Source organism: Mustelus asterias, chromosome 26, assembly GCF_964213995.1.
Source record: "Mustelus asterias chromosome 26, sMusAst1.hap1.1, whole genome shotgun sequence".
Classification (NCBI taxonomy): Eukaryota; Metazoa; Chordata; class Chondrichthyes; order Carcharhiniformes; family Triakidae; genus Mustelus; species Mustelus asterias.
In genome coordinates this window covers 22063902-22084611 of record NC_135826.1, presented here as the reverse complement: position 1 = coordinate 22084611, position 20710 = coordinate 22063902, and the positions used below count along the sequence as shown (strand labels likewise).

The 20710-nt window shown below is 39.0% G+C and overlaps 1 protein-coding gene across 4 annotated transcripts in view; it reads left to right on the top strand.

The window, feature by feature from the left end:
• LOC144479510 (mesoderm induction early response protein 2-like) overlaps nt 1–20482 on the top strand; it is an 80772-nt gene extending 60290 nt beyond the window's left edge. For all 4 annotated transcript variants that reach the window (XM_078198254.1, XM_078198255.1, XM_078198253.1 and 1 more), the window contains 3 exons: nt 3123–3250; nt 6830–6960; nt 9473–20482. In XM_078198254.1, the coding sequence (XP_078054380.1) occupies nt 3123–3250; nt 6830–6960; nt 9473–9942 (729 nt within the window). In that variant the 3' untranslated portion in view covers nt 9943–20482. The remainder of the gene's footprint in view (nt 1–3122; nt 3251–6829; nt 6961–9472) is intronic.
• Nucleotides 20483–20710: the final 228 nt, after the last annotated feature.

The following is a 20710-nucleotide window of genomic DNA, read 5'->3' as shown; positions in this document are numbered from 1 at the left end:
TTACTGTGTAGACCCCCACAACCAGGAGAACCACCCTTCCTGCATCTTACCCTGTAAGAAATGTATATGTTTCAGTTAGATCATCTTTCATTCTTCGAAACTCTGGAGACTCCAGGCCAGTCCCCTCAATCTCTCTTTATTGGACAATCCCACCATCCCAGGGATCTGTCTGGTGACCTTTATCGCACTTCTTCTTTGGCAAGTATGTCTATCCTTAAGTAAAGAGATCAAAACTGGACACTGTATTTCAGGTGTGGTCTCACCAAGGCTCTATACAATTGCAGCAAGACCTCTTTACTCCTGTAATCAAATTGTCTTGCAGTAAAGCACAAAGTAGCATTTTTCTTCCTAATTGCTTGCTGCACCGACATGGTAGCAGTCAGTGTCTTCTGCACAAGGACAACCAGGTACCTTTGGACACCAGTACTTTCTAATCTCTCATCTTTTAAGAAAAACTCTGCATTCCTGTTTTTCCCACCAATGTAGATAACTTCACATTTCTCCTCTTAAAATTTCATCTGCCACATTCTTGCCCACTGACATCACATGCCTAAACTCCCTTGAAACTTCTTTGCATCCTCCTCTCAACTCCCATTCCCATTTTGATTTGTGTAATCAGCAAACTTGGAAATATTACATTTGGCCTCCACATTTAAATCATTGATATAGATTGAGAATAGCTGGAGCCCAAGCACTGAGTGGTACGCCAGTAGTCACAACCTGCCAACTTGAAAAAGTTTGCTGATGACACAAAACTAGGTGGAATTGTGAATGGTGAGGCGGAAGTAAAGAGACTTCAAGGTGATTTAGACAAGTTGAATGAGTGGACAAATACATGGCAGATGTATTATAACGTGGATAAGTGTGAAGTTATCCACTTTGGAAGGAAAAATAAAATGGCAGAGCATTTAAATGGTGATAGATTGGGAAATTCTGGAGTACAAAGGGACCTTGGTGTCCTTGTACACCAGTCATTACAGGCAAACTTGTTAGAAAGGCAAAAGGTTTGTTGGCCTTCATTGCAAGAGGACTTGAGTAGAGGAGCAAGGATGTCTTAATGTAGCTGTACAGGGTCTTGGTGAGACCATACCTAAAGTATTGTGTGTAGTTTTGGTCTCCTTACATAAGAAAAGATACACTTGCCATGGAGAGAGTATAGCAAAGATTCACCAGACTGATTTCCTGGGATGGCAGAATTGTCATATGAAGAGAGATTGGGTCGACTAGGCCTGTATTCACTGGAGTTTAGTAGAATAAGAGGGACCTCACTGAAATATATAAAATATCTGACAGGGCTGGACAGACTGGATACCGGGATGATGTTTTCTGTGGAAGAGGGGGACAAGGGGTCATGGTCTCAGGATACGGGGTTGGCAATTCAGGTCTGAGATGAGGAGAAATTTCTTCACTCAGGATGATGAACCTGTGGAGTTCTCTCTCACCATAAGTCTTGGAGTCCAAGTCACCAAGTGTATTTAAGAAAGAAATAGAGCGGGAGTATGGTGTTGAGATACAGGATCAGTCATAATCATTTTGAATGGTGGAGCAGGCTTGATGGGTTGAATGGCCTACTCCTGCTCAGATTTTCTATATTTCTATGCCCTGCTTATTGCTGCTCTCTTTCATTCTGTTTACCAATTCACAATCCATGCCAGTATATTACTCCCAATTCCATGTGCTCTAATTTTACTCACTGACCTTTTGTGAGAGACCTTATTGAAAGTCTTCTGAAATTTCAAATACATCACATCCACCGATTCTCCCTCCCCCTTATCTAATCTGCTAGTAATTCCAACAGGTTTGTCAAACATGATTTCCCTTTCCTAGATCCAAGTTGACAGCAAAACCCTATCATTATTTTCTAAGTGCTCTGTTATCACACCCTTTATAATAGATTTGAGCATTTTTCCTACTATGATGTAAGGCTATCAGGTCCGTAGGTCCCTGTTTTCTCTCTCCCTTTTTTCTTAAGTAGCACGGTGCATTTTGTACCTTCCGATCTACAGGAATCATTCCAAAATGTATTGAATTTTTTTTTTGGTTCCTCATTTTCACTGGTCCCTTGGTTCTCTGATATTCCTAGGATGTTTTCTGTTTCTTCCTCCCTGAAGATAGACACAAAGCAGCACGGTGGCACAGTGGTTAGCACTGCTGCCTCATAGCGCCAGGGACCTGGGTTCAATTCCCGGCTTGGGTTACTGTCTGTGTGGAGTCTGCATGTTCTCCCCGTGTCTGCGTAAGTTTCCCCCGGGTGCTCCGGTTTCCTCCCACAGTCCAAAAGACGTGCTGGTTAGATGGATTGGCCATGCTAAATTCTCCCTTAGTGTACCCGAACAGTCGCCGGAGTGTGGCGACGAGGGGATTTTCACAGTAATTTCATTGCAGTGTTGATGTAAGCCTACTTGTGATTAATAAATGAACTTTACAAAGGGCAGAATTTTACCGTCCCGCCCGCTACAATTCCTGTGGCGGACCATGCAAAGGTCCATTGACTTCGGGCAAGATTTTCTGGTCTTGGGGCGTGCACAGCTGGAAAATCCTGCCCTAAGTATTTGTAAATAAGGAAAATTGCTTTCCGGTGGTTGAAGGACCAGTAACCATGTTCTCTCTAATTTCCCTCTGCTGTCACAGTTCCTTTCAAGATTGCTATATGGCTGCACATGGGCATATCTGAAAGGGGTAGCTTCTTGTGCATGGCCGCCTTGTCCTCTGTGTGGTAAGATCTGGGTGAACGGGTCTGCACCCAAGCAGATAGAGATAATTTTTGCCATAATCGGAGGAAGGTGATGAGCAAAACAACCAGAGGAAACCTGGAAGATTTTATTACAGTGCAAGTAGTTGTAATGTGAAATTCATTGCCTGAATGCGTGCTAGAAACTGATTCAGTTGTAACTTTCAGAAGGGAATTGGAAAAGTATTTGTGGGCAAACACCCACAGACATTATGGACCCAATAGCAGTCTATGATTCTATGGCCTAAATATTACTGATCACAAAATTTATATGTAAAAATAAATGTTTTAAAATAAATTCCATTGGTAATTTAAAATTGGATGGGAGTGCTGATTATTAAGATTCACTCCATGACATTGCAGCCTTCTTGAACCCATGTTATGTGCCTAGGTAAGAACACGTTCTGTTGGCGAGTGCGTTGCATATTATTATATGTGGAAGAAATCCGAACGTTATGACTATTTTGCTCAGCAAACCAAATTTGGAAAGAAGAAGTACAGCCTTCATCCAGGTGTCCTGTAAGTATTATTCTGCATATTTAGCCTATGGGCTGTTATTAATATTATAGTAAAATCAAATGGTCTATTATTTGAATAAAATACTGGGTAGCAGGAACACATTTTTGTACTCATTCTTGTTTCCATTTGCTCTCATGCTCAGCTCTCCTTTAACAATAGAAAACTAATTGAGGGCTATTTCTGGTGTGCAAGTTTGCCTTATGGATAGTATTTCCACAGTAAAATGTTAACAATCTTCCACTGTTTCAACTGATGTAGGCATCTAATACAGAACTTCTCGAAATAAAATTGAAATCCTTTCCAGAATAGAGCATAACTAGTGGTATTATTTACCAACAATTTCATTTAATTACAAAGAGCTTTGTTTTCCCAAACTTAACTCGTTTTAAGTGATTTACAAATAAGCAAGACAATTTGACTCATCTTAGCTTAACCATTTACAAAGGACCTAAAATTCCTCCATTGCAGCATTTAATTGTTTCTTAGCTGATTCCAGGGTTTTCACTTACAGTGCACTATTGATGTTTATTCCAAGTGACGAGCTCCCTAATGCTTAAATTTGCCATTTATTAATTTGAATCTGTAGCCTTTTGTCCTGTTCAAAGATTTAATTGGGGTGGTACGGAGGTCGAGGACAGAATCTATTTAGTTAGATCTAAGAAACAATAGAATACATAATATACTGTATGGAACAGATTTCTAAGGAAATTGCTGAGAGGTGCAAAAGCCAGATTGGTTAAAATGTAGGACTTTAATTGTCCAAATATAGACTGGAATAGTAATAGTGTAAAGGACACAAAGGGGGAAGAATTTCTAGAATATGTTGAGAATTTTCCCTATTGGTATACCTCTGGCCCAATGAGGATTTGGTTCTGGGAAATGAGATAGATCAAGTGTCAGAAGGAGATTATTTAAGAGAGAGTGATGATAGTATCATAATGTTTAGGTTAGCTATAGAAAAGGACAAGGGCTAATCCAAAGTAAAAATAATTAATTGAGGTGAGAATGGATCTGACTCTGGCAAATTGGAATTAAAGGTTGACAGTCAAAACATACTAAAACAAGGGCTGCCTTCAAAGAGGAGATGGTTCAGATACAGTCGAGGCACATTCCCAGAATAGGGAAGGTAAGACAAACAAAGCCAAAACATTCCCTGGGAAGCAAGCAAATTGGAGGGTTAATCTGAAATGAAAGAAATTGCCGGGAAAAGGCAGGGGAGCGCAATGGCCTCTTACAGAAAGCGGGCATCGGCACAATGGGCCAAGTGCCCATCTATTACATCTCGATTGTCCAGTCATCTAATTCTATAATTTTTGAGCTGTCTTCTTCACTCTCACTACCCCTTTTAGTTTGCTATCGTATGCAAAGTTCTCCAGTTTGCATTAGGGTTTCTGAGGCCAATTCTTTGAAATAAATTGGGCGCAGGGATCCAAACTGATATTTGAGGTAGCAAGTTTATTAGATTGCCCCTACCACCGCCATCAGCACCTTCCATTACTTCCAAAATATGGACAATTCTAGGATATAAGTCACTAATGTTGTCATATATTAGCACTGAAAATTCCTCAATGCTAATATTGGGGATCTTGTAGCTCAACAGAACAATGGGGGTGATTTTCTCACTGGTTTTTTGGGAACGTTTAGTCAGGTGAATTCACGCCGGTGAGTGGGGGGGCCCTAATCCTGCCTGAGAGGCTGGCATCAGTGCATTGATCTTCACTGCGCACGTGGCAGCATCTTAGTACGGAGAGTGCCCCCCCTCAAAATAACTGGTCTCCTGATCGCTTCTTCGACTTGCACCCCTGCCCCCTAACTCTCGATGGCCAAGCTGGCACTGCCAGAGGGGCAACCCCTACACCCGACCTCTCGGGCAGGCCCTCAATGGACCCCCCCCCCCGCAACCACCAGCGAGGCCATCACACCTTGTCCCCAGTGATGGGGATCAGCTTTAGTCCCCACTGGTGGGAACCAATATTCAGTCAAAAATTGTTAATCTGCAAGTAGAGATTTTGTACACTTTTTAAAAGCGGTATGTTTTCTGAATTGTGTATTTAGAAAGTTTATTGGCTGCAGAACTATGAAACTGAAAATAAATATTGCATAAGTAATGCAGACCATGCTTGCCTGTCGCATAGAAACTATTTCCTTTATTGTAATGCAAATGTGTGACTTCTGGTATTGATAGTGATCTTCATACACTCTGTCCTGGTGTTAGGAGATCGAACTGTTCTCTTAATGAGAGTACTGATTTGTGTTTTGTTTTTAAACTGGCAATATATGCTGAGAAATATAACATAGAGGCATGTTATTATGCTGCGTTAACAACATAAAATATAATCAAGTTAAAATAGCGGAATTTCCAAATAGTTTACAATCCATGCTGGTAGGAATTACTGGGCTAGACCTGTGGTTGAAATTAAAAGGAAGGGAAAGAGATCTTCAACCAGCTGCACCTGGTAAAGAGGTCTCTTACAATTTTCCTGTGATTACTAATTCATCTGTACAACACAAAATGTTGTGTGTCGAGCACTGGTTATTTGAACATCTCTGTTCTGTGATACACAGTAAGAGTTTTAACAACACCAGGTTAAAGTCCAACAGGTTTATTTGGTAGCAAATGCCATTAGCTTTCAGAGTCCAGCTCATCTGTGATACACAATCATACCTGCAACTGTACAATTCTAATAAAAAGAGCTCCCACACCTATAACTACACTATCACTCATGTACACTGAGAGAAATAAGCTTTCTCCCGACTTTCTATGGTAAAGCAATGCAAAATGCACTGGTATATGGAATGTATACAATGTACATCATCCTTTTTATCTGGAAGCTATAAACCACTGTGAATCGTTGTTTTTGGACCATGCAGGGTATTTTACTGTATCCCACCTTGTTTCCCCCCCCCCCTCCCCCTGCCCCCCTTTCCATATACACACACATTATGGCAGTTGCTGCATTTGTGCATGACGTTCGTGTTTAGTGATCTGCTGTCAGATGGAAAATCATCTGCCGTCAGATTTTGTCAGGGCTGAATTTTGGAGGAAACATTTTGTATATCCCTTGCCAAAAGGAAGGTAATATAATGAGTTAGACACGGGGTTACATGACAGCTTGTCATGCTGCCCAAGTGAACTGAAGGCCATGTGTGTCTATGAATTATTCATGACCATTGTATGTCTCCTTGCTAAATTTTGGCTGATTAATTGTGGTTTCATGTGGCCACATTTTAATGTGTGGAAGTTGTTGTGACTTTTCAGATCTGGGTTTATATGATTTTTATCTGTGTAAAATTTTAAAATGAGGGCTGATTTTCCTCTTAAATTGCGACGTAAACAATTGTTAGGGTGGAACACGTGGTGGATATATGAGCAGGAAGGACTGTAATGGGGCCTGTGATTTCCCACTGTGCGCTCAGCCCCATTCAGGTACAAGAGAAATGTCTGCAGTTCGTATGTTTGAAAACTGAAGAGCTGAATTTCACAAGTTGTGATTAATTTCTCCATATATTTGTTCTCCTCTTGCTTGGAAGTTGCTTTTAAGCAACACTAACATTTTTTTTTTCTTCTCCCTTTTTAAGAGATTACATGGATCAGGAATTGGACGGTATCGAAGGTGAGAGTTGTAGTCGAGCTCCAAACTCTCCACCCATCTCTTCCACTACCAGTAGACTGGACTCTGAGCAGGATCCACTCATCCTTCAGAACTCAGGTAATCGCGTCTCTGTGCCCAGAGATGTCATAAATACTTGTAGATAAAACTTATCACCCTGAAACTCCAGAGCCATTCAGAAAAAATCTACATTTTTTAAAGTGTATTGACTTTTAATTTTTTTTTAAAAATTTCCTCTTGAACTAAACGTCATGGCTTGGATTTCCTTCTTGCCACTCTATACTTGCAACCTGTGATTTGCTGTTCATGTGCAAAATTCTGACCAGGAACTTGTAACCCAATTGGATTGGTCTTTCAATCCAATGGAACTTCTGTGATTTACGTTGGGTCCCTGAGCAGGAGTAGTACTGTACTGTGTGATTTTCCTACCAGAACATTAGGCATTGAGTCATACAGTGCAGGAAAGGCCCTTTGGCCCATCAAATCTGCACCGACAATAACTACCACTAAAGTCACACTAATCCCATCTTCTAGCACTTGTCGCATATTCTTGAATATTATGATGTTTCAAGTGCTCATTCAATTACTTTTTAAGGGTTGTAAGATTTACAACCTCCATTACTTTCCCAGGCAGCGCATTCCAAATCCCCACTGCCCTCTTGAGTGAATTCTTTTTCTCAAATCCCCTCTGAATCTCCTGATCCTTACCCTAAAACTATGCCTTCTCGTGATTGACCCCTCAACCAAGGGGAACAGCTGCTTCCTATTCACCCTGTCCATACCTCTCATCATCTTATACATCTCAATCCTGTCCCCCCTCAGCCTTCTCTGCTCTAGAGAAAACAATCCAGGCTATCCAATCTCTCCTTAAAACTCCAATGCGCCATCCTAGGCAACATCCTGATGAATCTCCTCTGTATCCCCTGAGTGTAATCACATTTTTCCGATAGTGAGGTGTCCATAACGCACACAGTACTCCAGCTGCGCCCTAACCAACGTTCTGTACAGTTTCAACATTAGCTCCTTGCTTTTGTACTCTATCCCATGACAGATAAAAGCAAGTGTCCCATATGCCTTCTTAACTATCCTATTTACCTGCTCTGCCGCCTTCAGGAATAAGTACCCCAAGATCCATCTGTTCCCCTGAGGTTCCTATTGTCCTGCCATTCATTAAATTAATTGGATGGAGCACTGAGGTTATTCTATTTTTACACTATTTTTGTGTTCCTCACCTAGGTCGATATCTCAGAGTTAAATTTGCACCTGCTCTTAATGTAATTCAGTTTTCCAAATGGCTCCATGGCCTCAACTTTTCTTGAGATACTAATAGTATAATTTCTGGAACACGAGAGATAGGAGCAGACTAATATGGGTTGTCGGGCCTGCTCTGCCGTTAATGCACCACGGCTGATCCTGGCCTTGGACTCAATTTTTCCATCTGCTCCACTTATCCCTTGATTCCATTAGAGACTAACAATCCGTCTATCCCAGATTTAAATATTGTCAATGATGGAGCATCCACAGCATTCCAGATTGAGAATTCGAAAGATTCACAACCTTTTGAGTTAAGAAATTTCCCCCCATCTCTGTCCCTTATCCTGAGACACTGGCCACAAATTCCCAGTTCCTGCCAGCAATAACCAACACTCAGTGTCTACCGGGTCAATGCCATTCAGAATCTTGTATGTTTCAATACTGCCTCACATTCTTCTAAACTCCAGAAAATATAGGACCAATATACTCAGCCTCTCCTTTATAGGACAGCCCTCTCATCCATTCCAGGGACCAATCTCTTGAATCTTTGCTGTACCGCCTCTAATGCAAACATATCCATCCTTAAATACAGAGATCTGGTACTCGAGATGTGGCCTCATCAAAGCCACATATAATTGTAGCAAGACTGCTTTATTCCTGTACTCCAATTTCCTTACAATAAAGGCCAACGTGCCATTTGCCTTCCAAATGATTTGCTGTAGCTGCACGCTAAGTTACTGTGATCCTTGAGTGAGCAATCTAAGTCTGTCCATCATCAGCATTTATAACTTTCTCATCTTTTAAAAAAAAACTCTGCTTTCCTATTTTTAAGATCAAAGTGGAAAAACTTCATACTTCCCCACAATATACTCCACCTGCCACCTTTTTGCCCACTCACTTAACCTGGCTATATATCTCTGCGTCCTCCTTGCAACTTACTTTTCCGCCCAGCTTTGTAGCATCAGAAAACTTACCCACATAACTCTGTCTCTTTTTCTAAGTCATTAATATAGATTGTAAAAAGCTGAGACCCTAGCACTGATACTGTTGGCACTCTACTAGTTATGTCCTGCCAACTTGAGAATGCCCCAATTATGCCTTCCTTGTTTCCTGTCTGTTCATCAATCCTCTGTCCACGCTAATATATAACCCCCGACTCCTTTGCCTATTAACCTTTTGTGTGGCACTTTATCGAATGATTTTTGGAAATTCGGATATATTACACTTACTGGTTCCCTATTATCTTAAGAATAAATTCCTCTGTGTAGATGATTAAATGTATGCCATGTCTAATTATTGAATTTTGTTTTAATGCTTATTCCCAAACCTTCCCCCGACACAAACATTTTTTTTACAGAACAGCAAGATGTCGAAATTGGCGTTTGCACCATGAGTGGTAATAGCCAGATGTTTGAGTACTGCGGTCCTCCGGTGAACCGATCTGAGTCAAATTGTTCGTTGGATCCCATCTGCGGCCAAGGAGGAGTGACACCCACGCACGACTGTGATACTGTAACCTTAAGTCAAGCAGAATCTGGGTTTTTCCAGCTGGAACTGGATCAAGTCATTCTGGACAGACCAGCGTTGGAGATGTCCACAAAAAAATTGAAGATGGATTTCTCTCTGCCCAAAACATTCAGTGCCGGACTGCCTGATAATCCTGGCAGTGTGGATTTTGAAAACCACACCTCACACATTGCTCAGGCAAAAATGTCTGTTGCTGTGACGGATTTTGGAAGTATTGATGTTGGAGATGTGAACAGCTTGCTCAGTGCTCACACATTGCACCACCCTGCAACCCTTCATTCGGAATCGTTATCTCAGTGAGAGCTAGGCATCTTACAGAATATTTTATTTATATTTTACTTTAAAAGTTACTGGAAATCTAATTTTTGGCATGACATCAGTGATGTCTTCTATTTATTTACAGTGTGTATTTGTTTCTTGAGAGGAAAGAACCATTTATTTTTGAGCCCAGATACATGGATAGGATCTAACCCTCTTTGGATGTTACATGGAGAGGAGACTTTCCCCACACTTTACAGAGCAACCCTTTCACCTGTTCAGTTTTTGTATTCGTCTTGTCTGAAATTGGATTCATAATGATGTCACCAACAAGTCTCATTCATGGCATTTATTCTAGTCATAGACATGATCATTTTTTTATTGTGAACGGTGTTTAAAGCCCAACGCCAGCCATTTCCTGCAACTCTACGAAGCTGATCAGTGTTCCTTTTGGATAAGGGTATGTGTGCATTTTGTGTGTGTGTCAGATTTCTAGTTGTCTCTTCGATTTAACCAAACCATCTTAATGATGGAAGAAGCTATTTTCATGGCTAATTAAGAGAAACATGGAGTAGCGGAGCCGAAGAATGGTTTGGGAAAATATGAACTATTCAATTCAAGGAAATCCCATTTCGTACCGACTGTTTATCTGTCCCCCTTTTTGGACCCAGCCACCAGAGGTGAGCCAACCTTGAATCATTTTGAACTGGTACAAAACAATAATCTGGGTGCTAGGAGAGGGCACATATTATCCAATCACTAGAACCAGGATAGTACTAGGGATTGCTGAAACTGGGTCCCAGGGACTCCTTATACCAAAATGTGAGCCAGTTGCTGTGTTGAATTTATGCCACTAGATGATGGTTTGTGGTAAATATTTTGTTGTACATCTAGTGTTAATAAAAGGGTACTGCATGGACCAGAAAGGATTTGTATTTCCATGAACATTAGGGTTGTAGAAGTTTGGGATTTCTTTTACGTTAAAGCCTTGCATAAGAGAAAACTTGCCTCCCCCCCTCCCCATCACCCCCCAATAAAAATACAATTCTTTTTTTAATAGCTGCTAACTCTCTTCAGGAGGGGTAAACTAGGTATCCAAACCATGGTCCAGTTGAAATTCATTCACTGAAATATCACCTTGCTGCCGGCTAATTAACTGGCCGTTAAGTTAAACATTTAGAATTTCATCCTTTAGAGAAACACGTTTAGTTTGTCACGGATGCTAATCCTGCATTTCTGAAGGACTAGGCTATCAGTGGTTAAAATTTATGTTCATCTTTGCGAAATGATGATGAAACTAACATGCTTTGTGATTGAAATCCTCTCCCATGAAGTAACGTTGAAGGAGGTTTTTAAATTGTTTAGCTGCACTATCCTTTGGAGAACACTGCAGTGTAGTGAAGCAATTTTCCATGTGCTACAGTTCAGTTGCAGTTTAATTTGGACAGTAACGCAACATTGTTTGAGTGACTGGGGGCTGCAGTAACTTTTGACTTCCCGCATGTATATTTAATAAAACATAACTAGTAATCTTGGACTGCAAAGAATTTGCGCACTCAAACATTACCAACTTTCTCTCGTCCACATCACTGCGTTACTTCACAAACTATCCCAGTATGTTGAGAAAACATTGCTAGCTGTAAAACTGCAATGGACTAACACAAACTTAAAATTGCAGTTTGCACCATAAGTGGTAACAGCCAGATATTTGAATGCTGCAGTCCTCCAGTAAACCGATAATACTTGAAGCCATTTGTGTTACACTATTTTTTTAAATGTTGCTAAAAATCTTAAATCATCAGATCATTAGGCCCTCCTCCCCCAACCAAGGGAATGACTTGTTATCTTAACCTACTGCACACTTTTCGTTCTGTATGTTGATCCAATGGTCCCATTTAATGTTAAAATAATTCTTTAGAAATACGTTGTATTATTATTCTGTATTTTCAATCTCTGTAGGAGTCTTACACTGTTCTCAAACTGAAAATTTCTCTCGACATGCAGTACTCTTAATCTTTATGGTAGCTTTCCGATTGAAAAGTACTTTCCCAATTCAAATTGTTTCCCTTTTTTAAAATGCTCCACATCCCTTAATATTGACTCTTTTTCAGGGCTATCCATTTTTCAAGATTGCTTAGTTTGAACCTCAGTAGCCTTTAGTCCTTTGTCACAGCAATATGGCTGGCTACCTGAGGGCTGTAATGATGAATGCATTCAGTAAAGCTTAATTCCTTGGTAATTAACCTCGTCAGTGAAGGAAATTGTGAAGCTTTCTTTCTCTTTCATCTAATGATGCCAGCCTTGGCTGTGTGGTAGCAATGAAGCTTTGCAGTCAGTATTCACATTCCATTCTGGGCCTAGAGCTCAAAACTGTGTTGACACTTCAGTGAGGTACACTGAGGGTGTGCTGCATTGCCGAAATTGCCATCTTTCCCCTGAAATATTAAATCTTTCAGGTGGACATAACAGATCTCATGGAACTACTCCAAAAGAGCAGTTGAGTTCTTCCTGTGTCCCGGCCAATATTTATCCCAGAACAAACATCACTAAAACAGATTATCATGTTGTTAGTTCTTTTTGATAAGTAGCGATGGTATGATTCGTTAGTAGGGGACAGAATGAAAATTACACTTTATCTGAAGTACCAATGAGAGCTTCTACCTTAGTTAATCTCTGTCTTCATGTGTAAAGATAGAGACAATGTTTGCAGCTGTATCAAACACCAAGTTCACTGCCTTTAAGTTATGATTGAATCCTGAAGTACTCCAAGTTGTACAGCCTGTCATTTGCACCGTAATGAACAATTGAGTTACTTAGCTCCTCTGGAACATAAGAGCCATTTAGTTCTTAAAATTTAGATTTTGCAATGAAGTAAAAATTGTATATTTATGCTGCTATTTTACAGTAGCCTTTTTAGTTTTACTTTTTTATATGGATCATCTATTGAAATTCTGGTTTAATACTGAGGAGGCACAAACTTGCATGAAACTCTGTATCATGTCCATGCCAGAGTACTTCACAAACCTTCTACAATGTTATTGTTCTTGTTCTTAATTGTGTTCCAGAGAACACAATATAATTCCAGGGCAACTGTTCCCACCTGCAAGCTATGCATTTTGCCATTAAATCTCCGAGCATAATAAAAACAGATATAAAATCTGAGAGGATGAATTTGTTGCAATTATTGCGTTTAAAAAAATATATAATTTCATGACTTTCTATGAATGAGTATTCAAAGTCTTTTTAACGAGAGCCTCGGTTTCCCCTCGTGAGTCCCACTCTATTTATTGGCAGGAGGTCCATTAATTTCTAAGAGCGCAAATCAAATTAAACCAAAGCTCTGCAGCCATGTTGAACATGTCCTTTGATCAAATTATCCTGTAGCAGTGATAAAATCGAGGTTTCCCATAATGATAAGCAATGTTTGTAGGAAAGTTCTTCAAATGCAGTTATGCTGCAATTTAATAACATATCTCTTACAGTCACTTCTGTGGCCAATGTAATAATCATTGATGCCATGTTTAAAATACAGAAAATGTAGTATTGGTATGCTCTCAGGGTCATTTTTTTTTTGTATCAGACAAGTCTTGTGTGACTGTTGGAAATGTCCATATTCTAACAACCACCTTATTTCAAACGGTTCTCTGATGAATTGAAACTTGCAGGGTTACTACATAGGTGAGTAGTGACGTCCGCTAAACTATGCTGTGGGAATATGGATGTGGCAAACCAAAAATTCTGGAACCATGTTGAACATCATGCGTGTTGTGTATCACCAGTGTCCAAATGGCTGGCAAATATACATGTTAAATGTGCCCCAGAGCTATTGGAGAGCAGCTTGTGTTTCATGTCATTTAGGAAGTCTATTCTCTGCCCTGATGAGCAGCACTCACTGTTGGGGTGAAACTTGATGCTCTCTGTTTGACCTGATTTCTTGGGGGGAAAGAAAGCTCCCTCCCTTGCCAGCATCTGAATAATGTTGTTTTAATACCTGTAGACTTGAGTCTCCTTAAAGAGTGGATCTGGTTTTTCACTTTTTTTTTGTGAAGAACTAAGTACCATTAGTTAGAACTGCAGAGTTTCTTGTGTGCAGCCATTGTATTTTATCACTTGCACAGTATCTCCATAATCTCTTGGCGTGAACTACTTCTTAGCCGGAAGCTGCAGAATGCCTGCTCTCTATATTTATCTCCTCGGGAGAGGTGCAGTGTTGAAATGTGTAATTTCATTAACGGATCATTCGTTACATAGACTACCTTTTCTTTTTTGTCCCTTTGCTCAGGGAGTATTTTGTTTTTTTTGCTACAGAAGGAGGGAGGAGGAATTTTGTTTAGGCACCCAGAAAGGACCATTGAGCACACAAACCCAACCATTCTTTAGATTAATGCTTAAAACTACCAACTGGGTAAAATTATGAACTTAATAAATAGTCCCGTTATGCATTTCTAATTCACAAAATAGACTGAAAACATTGATCTGACTCTTGCTTACTTTCCCCATTCATTATTTTAGACCTGCATTAAATTTGATTTTAAGAAAGTTAAATTTGATTTTTTTTAAATTAAATTTGATTGAGGTTGGTACGGCTCTAAGGAAAATGATTGTATTAAAGACTTACCTCAGTCAAGACTGACTGGCTGTACTTATTGATAGATGATGGTTGTTTTATGTTTCTTACCATTTGCATTATTTATTCATACACTCTATGTATGCATTCCTTCTTGAAACCTTTCACCATTGCTTTGTTGCTTCCTCTTAGTTTCTACTTGTGGCACGGACTTCCCCGTCTGCATCTATTTAACCCTCTCGTTGGTTATGATGACTTCTGGTTTCCCCAAAATTTTAATGAGGTTATGATTTTTTTTTAAAGTAAAACTTGCTGCAAGATGGCCAAATTGCAGATGTTATTTTGCCCAAACTTAATTTATTTTTGGAGGTTGTGGCGTGAAAAACAAGGGAGCAAACATGCTCACACCCTACCACGATAGGCCCAACACAAAGGCGGTTTCATTTGTTAGATGTGATCATAACCACATCACTAAGTCCATAACAGCAGTTAAATAGCAACAAATCTGATTAATGTTTGGGGAACCTTACTACAACTCACAGAAGTCAGCTCCATCAGGTCAGCTGAGGTGCTGATCTGAATGGGGGAGGAAATGTGTGTTCTTGAGCAATGATGGGCGATCACAAAATGCTGTATGTACGCGTTACTACCCAGGGAATTGACCAGGCTTGCAAAATATAAAAAAAGTTAATACTATTGAGTTAGATTGGCTTAATTGTCTGCAATCCTTGCCAAGTTTGTATTTCTGAAATCATAATGGACGTTTACAGTCTCCACATACTTCAAATACTCTATGTAAAAAAAGAAAAATCAACAAATCTATGAATAAAGCTGTAGGTGTTCATGCATTGGTTAGAAGCAGCAATAAGTCACAGTCCATGGTGTATTATAGTGAGAGAAAATGGAAACTTTATTCTTGTTCTGTGTAGTATAATCTGAACTAATAACATATGTATTTTTGTGAGAATATCCTACAGGAATGTAGAGTTCCGTTGCAATATGACCCTATAATATTGTGGCATTGAAATCATTTCTAATGGCACAACAACTACGTATTTGGGTGGTTGCTACATCATATATGCCTTGAGTTTCTGACACGATCTTCCTTGTCATTGATGGACTGAATTATAGGATTAGAAGTAAGTGTATATTTGTACATTTTCAGTCATGTATTTTACTCTGCGCAAGTCATTAATTATTTGTGACTGACATTTAACCCCTTCACTGGCCTGATGAATATTAATAGACATAACACCAGCCTAAGTGTATCTTGTTCAAACCAAAATTAATTTTAAGTCAATGAAGGGGTTGAGTTACGTAAATGTATGTGTTTATATCAGTTACACTTCAGATGTATTTAAACAAAAGCTGCACTTCAATTCAGTAGACAGAAACAAGGAAGTTCACACAGTTACAACGGGCATTATGAAGAGTAACCTGTGAGGTTAGTTGCAAAGATCCTACCCTCAGGTGTTGAATACTAGTGGCTGATGATTCAATTCTGCACAATTGTTTTGCTTAGGACCTCAAGGTAGAATCAGCCACGGAGGGCAACCAGGAATTTGGAGACAGGTGTGTGCTGTTCAAGGTGTTAGAAGGGGACGTGCTCAGAAAAACATGAGGTGTTAGTGATTTTTCCTTTCCAAAGCACCTTGGGCTGTTCTTGGATACTGTAGCCAGGAAACCATAGAGAAGTCATGTACGTTACAAAAGGTGTGGTGCATTGTAAAATGTTGCACTTACTCTATATTTGTACTAATTGAAACAAAAAGTGCTGTCTTATAGAAGAAACTGTAATAAGTGTGTATGTTTTGAAAAAAAAACTGTCCTACTGCTGCTAATGTTTATCAACCTCTATCATTTTGTCTTGCTGTGCAATCCCTTTGCTATCTTTCCTTAATGTTTCATGACTGGGTGTCATAGAAACTTGACCTCGCAAGATGAACAAAAACTGAATCCAAAATCTACTTAATCTTGTGATTTTTGTTTCTTTTACAAAGGAGAACTCAATTGTATTTGGAAGTTTTGCCAATGTTTCCGTTGTACTTCTGCTTTTATATATATATTTGTATGTAGAAATTTTCATTATTTTAAATTTCAGGTGTTGATATCAATCTTTTGACATTTGATCCAACTCAACATAGTTAAATGAACCAAAGACCAGGCTTGAAGTGCAGTTTTTGGGTAGCAATGTATTTAAAATTATCAGTATGGAAACCCATAATGTCCCTGTCCCTCATGTCATGTCCTCCACATGCAATTTGATTTAGGATTCATTTTGTGCCATAATCATATAGACAAAAGCATATAAAGCGTTCAAATGTGCTCTTAGCAGAAGGAGAATGAGTTTGGAATTTGACTTTATTGTCCATTTTAAAAATTGATCCATGACTCCCTTGCGACATACCAAATTGATTCAATAAGTAACCCAAACGGATTAGGAGGCTACCGGGCTCCATACTCCACACTTACCCAGCTGACTGTAAGCGTAGCAGCAGTTGAAGACTAAGTGCCCCTGGGTTAGGAGACCAAAATCAATCGTGGTTTCCACTTCTGATTGCTACACATTGATCCCGTGAGGTACCCAATGGCAATTGGTGACTGTGACCCCTTTTTGCAAAAGGGTCAAGACTTCTCACTCGGGATGGAGGAAATACAGCTCCCACAGATTTCTAATTTTTAAAAAAATGCACATTTTTCTGAGACGTTTAAACCATATGTGTATACTTTAAAAATAGCATTAATTGCTTATAGCTCCTAGTCACATTCTTGAATAAGATCAACTTTTATAAAAACGTGCAGATTTTCTTTCTGGTATTTTAAAGAACAAAATTTGTACATTGAGGAGGACAAATGATATGTATGCATTCTCGAACCCATGCTCCGAGGCAAAGTGTGACTGGGTTAAATGTGTTCGATCTACAATAGGTATATTTTTTACTTTGGAGTTGAAAATAAGCATAACTTCTAATTGCGCAGATCTGTTGTCTTGTATGAATCTAAATGTGCTTTTTTTAAATATATAAACTAGACTGGAGTGTATATGGATTAGACATCGCTTTCATGCATGTTACATGTATGTGACTTCACTATGAAATAGAATAAGGACACCAGTATTTGGACAGCCAATTGCACATTTGTAAATTGCAACATTCCTTGTATGTGACTGCCCTCTATTACCCCCGGACTGTGGCTTCACCTACAGCTTGGCACTAAAAGTCCGAATTGCGTAAGAAATTCCTGTTGTAAAGAAGAAAAATAGTGGTACAATATTTTTGATGTTTCTTTGTAAATATAAGTTATAAGACTGACGCTGTAATAATGTTAAGACTCCTGTAGTTCGTATGTTGTAGATTTCCTGGACTGACTAGATTGTCAGAAAGAAACACTCTGCCGCAACCTAGGAAGTAACCACTAGATGGTGAAATATATTTATTTTTGTGGTCATTTAGCTGGCGAAGTCTACACTACACTTTATAAGATGGTATGGATAACAACATTCTGTGCCTGTGAGATTTTATATTCAGGACTTATCGAGGACATTCACTTTTGCAAATCTGCATAGGCTGATTTCTAGAACTCAGTTTTATATTGCACAGTATTTTATACTTCCATTGGGAGTAATTTGTTCATCAGCCACTCTCAAAACCAAGAGAAATGCCTCTTTGTTGCATATACATTTTGTCAGGATCAGTATTAGTGGCACTTCTCTGTTTTGTGTGAGTGGGTACAGTAACATCCATGTTTCATTACAGTTTATCTCCAATTTGATATTTTTCAATACTTCATATTGAGTTAATTGAGATGAGTGATTTTGCTGTATAATGTATTCATTGCATTTGAGCCACCGACTTTTAAGAAGACTCCAAAACATTTATTTATAATGAGCTATTAGTCCACTTCATTCAGAAAATCATTCTACTGCACATTCCAACAGACATTTTCCCCGTCATTTAACACACGCCTCACTGTGCTGTAACTATCATTTTGATCTGTTGTAGTGTTTTAATACATTGTAGACTATTTTGAAAATAAGATGGTTATCAATGTAGTTAATGTTTTGCACATATTATCAGTTGACCCAACATATTTGGATTACTGTGTAACATATTAATGCCCTTTTGAAACCTTCAAAATAGTTGGAAGTGTTGAAAATTTTGTTCAAATGCAGAAAAATATATGATTATGACTTGTCAATTCCAGCCTGCACAAGTCTGTAATAATGTGCCTACAATAATTGTGCTCAAAGTCCAAGAAGTGAAAGTCCAGTACAGTGATGAAAGCAGACACTTTACATGTATTTAATATCTTCATTATTGCCTTATGGTGAATTTTATCAATGGTTTTGGCAAAGTGCTGCCCATTGCCATTCCAAATGGCGTTCTATGAAAGTGCAAGTTGTGTCATACTAACTATAACTAGAAGTATTTGGAATTCAGTAACTTATTTAAAATCATTGCAATGTTGGTTGTGCAAGAGACCGTCTTGTTTTTCAGATGTAGCTATTTTTTAAAACGGTGGTACTCCTGCAATGGTTAGAGTAGAAATGTTGCTTTCATAGGGGGATTTAAATTTCAAATTGTGTGCATGAATCCGGGGGGGGGGGGGGGGGAGGGGGGTGGGAGAGAACACTGCCATCTAAAAGAAGGGTAACTTATTAGCCGGGTTACATAAATTCATGAATATGTCATGCTCAACTATTCCTTTCATTCATTGCAAATAATGCCTTTCGCTTTTGAATGAGTAGCAGAGCTGATAGAGGGAATGTGTGCGCAGCTTCTTGAACACAGGTCAATCAAAGGAAAATCTTATTTGTCTAATATCTCAAATTGTTTTTGAGTAAAAGTGGTAAATGTGAAGATAACGGAAGAAATGTTTCGTGTGTGTGCATTGGGAACTGTGAGCGGCAGGCTGTGAAAGCTTTAACATGGAATAATGCATTTTTGAAAAATGCCACAAGTAGCATTATTTTCAGTACTTGCTGAAATTATTCACTACAGACTACCCAACAAACAGAACATGAGGGTGCAGAAATGAACATGACATTTTTGTATGCCATCTCATAACTGGTTGTAAGTGGCTGCAGTCTGGATGAATGTAGTTAGTTTAGGGAGGGCAAAGAGAATGTTTTTTTTTAACAAAAACTTAACTGAGTGCAAAATGACTACTTCAGTTATGAGAAAATATTTCAATAATTCCGTACCACCTATGGTGGTCAGTGCTTTCTGAAGTAAACGGCCTCAGTTGAGTTATGGTGATTCTTCATTTTCAAAGATTTCTTTTCTTAACCTGTTTACTTATGTTTTCTGTCATCTGCCAAAGTAACATGAATGAAGGCCTGTTGGAAGTGTGGAAAAAGATGCGTTGAGAAATGACTGGGATCTTTGTTGTTAACTTTGACTTCTGAAAAGGTGCACTATTATAAAGTGCTTCTCCTCCCCACAAAAGTTTCTGAAAAACCCTTCAAATTCCAGAATTTAACATGTCTGCATATAAGTATTAAATCTGGTCTGCATACCAAGGGATAAACAAATTGTGACATTGTAATATTTTGATATACCCAGCCAAAGCAAGAGTCTTCTATTTCTAATTTAGCCCCGAAGTATTTCTACGTGATTGCTGTGCATGCACTGTAATTGCATCCTTGGGTTTCACATGCAGGTTGGAGAAGACTAGCTCCACAGTAACTGGCTACATATATGTATAAAGTGTGGGCTCGTCCTGGACGTTAGATGTGGGCTGCACCTTGTGATGCGAAATTACAGTACATGGCCAATCTGATTTGATACTTAACACAGTACCTCAGTAATCTTGCTTCATTTTCCAGTTTCTCTACCGTTTTTCTTTATAGGAATATTTGTATCTAACATTTCTTAATGTACTTTTGAAATTGTTCTTGATTCAGTTGAAATAATTGAAAGTAATGTAGACTTCCCTCTCAAACTGTGACCAGTTTAGTATTGTTTGTCCAGTGTGAAAAGCCTATGTTTGTCATTTTGTACTAAATAATAAAACCTTGATAAATAAAAATGCGTTCCTAGCTTGTTTGGCCTGATGATGAATGGTTTGAGTAGATTTATCCCTTTTCAATTCCTTGTCGCCCTTTTTTTTAAAATTGAGGCACTGAAGCAGACCTGGAGAAGATAAATACAGTTAACTGTCTCCACTAGTGCAATATTTAATACATTACTGAACCAATTAACTCCAAGAAGAGCTGTTTTCATTAAACTGTCATTATCTTTT